The sequence below is a fragment of the Helianthus annuus genome, chromosome 8, assembly GCF_002127325.2.
Source record: "Helianthus annuus cultivar XRQ/B chromosome 8, HanXRQr2.0-SUNRISE, whole genome shotgun sequence".
NCBI classification, from domain to species: Eukaryota; Viridiplantae; Streptophyta; class Magnoliopsida; order Asterales; family Asteraceae; genus Helianthus; species Helianthus annuus.
In genome coordinates this window covers 53131453-53136078 of record NC_035440.2, presented here as the reverse complement: position 1 = coordinate 53136078, position 4626 = coordinate 53131453, and the positions used below count along the sequence as shown (strand labels likewise).

The following is a 4626-nucleotide window of genomic DNA, read 5'->3' as shown; positions in this document are numbered from 1 at the left end:
CCCACACCGGATAGTTTGTTGGGGTCAAAACCGGAACTTGAAACGACATCGAACCAGCCTCTTTAACAGGTACCATTGCCATGCTTCACTTCCTTTTCGGTCTTGAGCTTTCCTTTTCGGTCGAACCGCCGGTCACGATCTTCTCTGCGGTCTCGGTCTAGTTGCCGCCGGTCTCTTGCGGCCAAATCGGTCTTCTCGGTCTTCCACCGGAGTTCACTTTCCGGCAGCGGTCACGGTCTTCGGTCTTCTCTGATGTAAGCTTTCGGTCCCCGCTCACACCTACGGTCTTCCTGGCAAGAGTTCTTCGGTCTGATTTTCAAGCCACCGGTCAATTATGGCTTTGTTCTTCTTGCCGACGTCGGTCTCTCTCTCTCGGTCTTCTTTCTTCCTTTGCGATTCACATGAAATCGCAAGCTCTAACCTGGGTGCTCTGATACCAAATGTTGGTTCAGGCCCTTTCCAAAACACTGAATACACTCACTGCTGCAACTTTATTATGTTTTCAAGCTCTCAAATATGAAGTGAAAACTCTTGTACGAGATGTGTATAAAGAAAACAAAAGAAAGACTTTTTGCAAAGAGAAAGAGATATTTTATTCAATAATAGGACTGGCTATATATAGCCTACATGCCCAACGTACATATGATTTATTCTCAAACTAACCCCACTACCTCCTAAATTGAAGCTACACTCCAACTTTCTGCTCCACTGAATTCGGTCAACACCTACTACTTTTCTACCATTTATTTAATGACTAAACTAATTAAACTAGTAAATAATAAAACCAAATAATAATAACCAAATAAAATACTAAATGTCAAGATTAAACCTAACAGATTCTTGGTGGACCTTGGTCATTGGACCAACTTTGGGATATCTTGGTCCTAAACAACTCCATTAAAAAGAAAATAGAGAGACAGATGAGAAAGATAGAGAAACAAAGGGAGAGTGACAAAGAGAGAGGATGTCGGATCCCTTCCGACGAGCTCTCGACCGGCGATGACAACGTCGACAATATTTCACAATGGCGACTTCCGCGTCACACCGGCTGGCAACTACCGCATATAGTGGTGGTTGTTTGAAAACAAGTAGCGGAGCGATGCAATATCCTGTGTCGATTTTGATCGGTGACGGCCGCATCTCTGCATGAAAGATTGACACTGAATAGAAAGGAAAACCACAATCGCAACGATCAGACATCCGATGGTGGTGACCGTTGTAGACACCGTCACCTGAAACAGAGAGAGAGAAAGAGATGTAGAGAGGCGGCTAGGCGGTTTTGTGGTGGTGGTACGACAGTTGGGTCGGCTTGACAGAGACGATGATGATCTGAACGGTTTCTGAAACTAAGACGGCGCCGGTGGTGTGATGGTTGCCGATGTCGTAGACGGCCAGGAAATCACCTACAAGCGTCAGTACTATGACGAAACGAACTGATAATGATCAAATACCCAACGTGAAGAGCAGGGAATCACCGGCGCAACGCGCCGGGTTTGATACCACTAGTTTTATTTTATATGATGATTTTAGTATGTATATTTTATTAGAAATAATTTTTACAGACAATTTGTACTTCAAAAAAGTTTTTTATATTGTTGCAAAAATTAAAGTGCCACTAAAAGTAGTATTGATATGTAACTAAGAATAGTTTTTAGCGACATAAAATTTGTGCCACTAAAAGCCTAAAACTTTACAACGGCAGATTGAAAAAGTGTCACTAAAAGGCTTTAGTGTCACCGCTTCTAATGGCACTTATTTTGTGTGCTGCCCATTCTTATGGAGACCTTTAATGGCACTTCTAGGTATTTTATGGCATTTTTTGTATGCCATTAAAGGGATTTTTTTTATAGTGACTCTTCTAATTCTGTTGGAGCTAGTCTATAAGGTGCACATTGTATAGGTACCACTCCAGGAGTTAACTCGATTTGGAATTCATCTTGACGATGAGGTGGAAGACCAGGTAATTCGTCAGGTTAAACTTCAGGGAAGTCACGTACAATGGGAAAATCCTCGATCTTTTTCTCTTTGGTTTGAACATCAGTGACGAGGGCTAGAATAGCGGTATGGCACTTGCGCACACTTCTGGGCATTCAAAAATGAAATGATACCTACCACAGCAGCACCCTTCTCGCCTGAATAACAAGGGAAGAGTATTTCGGCTCGATGATGGGATAACCAATTCATTCCGGTGACAACATCGAAACTTCCAAGAACGATAGGGATGAGGTCAATAACAAAACTCTAACAAGATAACACGAGCTTACAACCGTTGATGATTTGAGTAGCCTCAATGTTTTTACCATTGGCTAGTTCGATGATTTGGAGTTCAAAGGAGTTGGAGTAGGCTTAAGCATCTTACTAACACTTAGGGACACGTAACTAGAATCGGCTCCATAATCAGAAAGTATAGAAACAAACTAGTCGTCATGTATGAACTTACCCATCACAACATTAGGATCGTTCCTTGCTTCTCTCGAGCTGATCACAAAGGCTCGACCTTTCGCACCATTCTCACCATTGTTGTTGTTATTGTTTCCAGTGCCATTTTTGTTGTTGTGATTCTAGTTCAGTTGAGGGCAATTCTTCCTGAAATACCCTTCAGCACCACATTGGAAACATCCTTTACCATTACACTGCTGCTGTTGTTGTGGCCTTTGATTTTGTTGAGCTGGCTGTTGTTGCTGCTGCTGATTCTGTCTTGCTGTGAACTGGCTTCTACAATCCTTTGTCGCGTGCTCTGGCTTATCACACCGCTGACAGCAGTTCTTCCCACATTGCCCAAAGTGATGCAGATTGCACTTGTCACATTTTGGTCGATTTCCTTCATAACCACTTTTACTCTGATTGGCTGAAAACTGCTGACTGGGGCTCTTGTTGTTTTCGAACTTTCTTTGCTGCGATTGAGGTTGAGAGGAGCTAGAACCCTTGCCTTGGTTTCAACCCCACTTATGCTTGTTGTCAGTCGAAGTGTCAGAAAAAGAATTATTTCGCTTGGCAGCTTGCCCTGCTCGACCGCTTGGTTTGTGAGTTTGTAAGCTAATCTGATGACCCGTTGAATCATAGGCAAGTTAGCCGAAGTCACCAAGCTTTAAATTTCGGGGGCTAAACCTTTAAGATAAAGCTCGATTCTCTTGTAAGAAGGCTCGGACATATTAGGACAAAGAGCAACCAAATCGTTGGACCTCTTAGTGTAAGCTTCGATTTCAGACCCGACCATCTTAAGGTTGTAATACTCCACCTCAATTTTCTGAATGTTTTCTCTATGGAAATATTCCTCCTTCAATAGATCCTTGAATTCATTCCATGGGGTAGCTGTCAACCTAAGCATCTGAACCTGTGCGTTCCACCAGGGAAGCGCGTTTCCTTCTAAAGTACCGGTTGCATACTTGACTCGATTGTTGACAGGGCAATCACACATCTCAAAAAAATATTCGACCTTCTCGATCCAATGTAGAAGACCCACCGCTCCTTCAGTGCTGTTGAAGAAGCGAGGTTTACAATCCATGAATGTCCTAAAGGTAAAAGCTCGGGGTTGAGCAGGTTGACCTATAGCGTAAAGTGAAGCAGATAAGAATTAGAGTGATAAGATGACGTGAGGACAGGATTTTAAACATCCTAGAATGGTATGGAACGATAGATTTACCTCCTGGCTGGGCTGCCAGAGCCTCGGCCACCCTTGCGTTAATCAGGGTCATGAGCTGGTCTTTAGTCAAGTTAATGTCGCCACGTCCTCTGTCGCGCCCATTCATTCTCTTTACATTCACAAAACACAAAATGAGAATAATATAACTCATATAATTCAACATAATAGCATAGGAAAGTTGTGACATCTGTGCTTGTAATCATTGTAAACAGTTCAGTTATCAATTAAATAAAGTTATTTGATCCTAATGTTTGTTTGTTTATGTTTGATGTTTTTCATGTTTTGACTTTTATTTTTCAAACTCTATATCGCTTTCTGGAGAATTATACGCAAACTGGTGCGTAAACGTAATCAATTTAATGCGACAAATACTCCGGAACATCAATTTATGCTTAACATACCTTAAATAACCTTTACATAACTTAGAAATAAGTTTCAAAGGCTTTGGTATGGCAAAATCTAGTTAATTCGCTTACAGGGACTAAAATTGACAAACTGCGAAAGTATGCCAATTTGAACTGTAACAAACATTCCAGAACATTCCCATAAGTTAAACACACCCTAAATATCCTTTACATAGCTTAGAAATAGGCTTTGAGGGGTTCGGTGTGCTAAAATAAACTTTTGGGTCATTCAGGGACTAAAAGCGTCAAAAAGTGTATAAGTTTGCATTTTCGCGCATAAATTACGTTCTGAATACATCCAGACATCCAAAAATTTATGTAATCATTAAAATATTATGTTTTAGTGATTGGCTTGTCAAAAATCCATTCGTCGCGCAATTTGGACCATTTTTGCGTCCGTTACGACTTCCGTCGTAATTAACCAAACAACGCAATCTTACGGCCAAACGAACCGACATCCGGCATATTTTTGAGCATGTTTCATGTTCCCTATCTTTTAACATCCTATTAGAGCCTAAAAATGGGTTTGACGGGTGTTAGAAGTGCCAAAACACAACCGTACGCGCACAGGGACTAAAG

General features: G+C 41.5%; 1 protein-coding gene across 1 annotated transcript; it reads right to left on the bottom strand.

Moving 5' to 3' along the window:
* Positions 1–3088: 3088 nt before the first annotated feature.
* Positions 3089–3749, bottom strand: LOC110870033. Its single transcript, XM_022119231.1, has 2 exons — positions 3644–3749; positions 3089–3546 (listed from the first exon to the last, which is right to left on the bottom strand). Exons 1-2 carry the CDS (start codon positions 3747–3749, stop codon positions 3089–3091), a joined length of 564 nt encoding a protein of 187 aa, XP_021974923.1.
* Between the last annotated feature and the right edge of the window lie 877 nt (positions 3750–4626).

Excerpts from the sequence above, each read along its gene's own strand:
- LOC110870033 (XM_022119231.1), bottom strand. The coding sequence starts at position 3,749 with ATGAATGGGCGCGACAGAGGACGTGGCGACATTAACTTGACTAAAGAC. Across the intron at positions 3,547-3,643 it reads TCTGGCAGCCCAGCCAGGAG|GTCAACCTGCTCAACCCCGA; the intron begins GTAAATCTATCG and ends TTTACGCTATAG.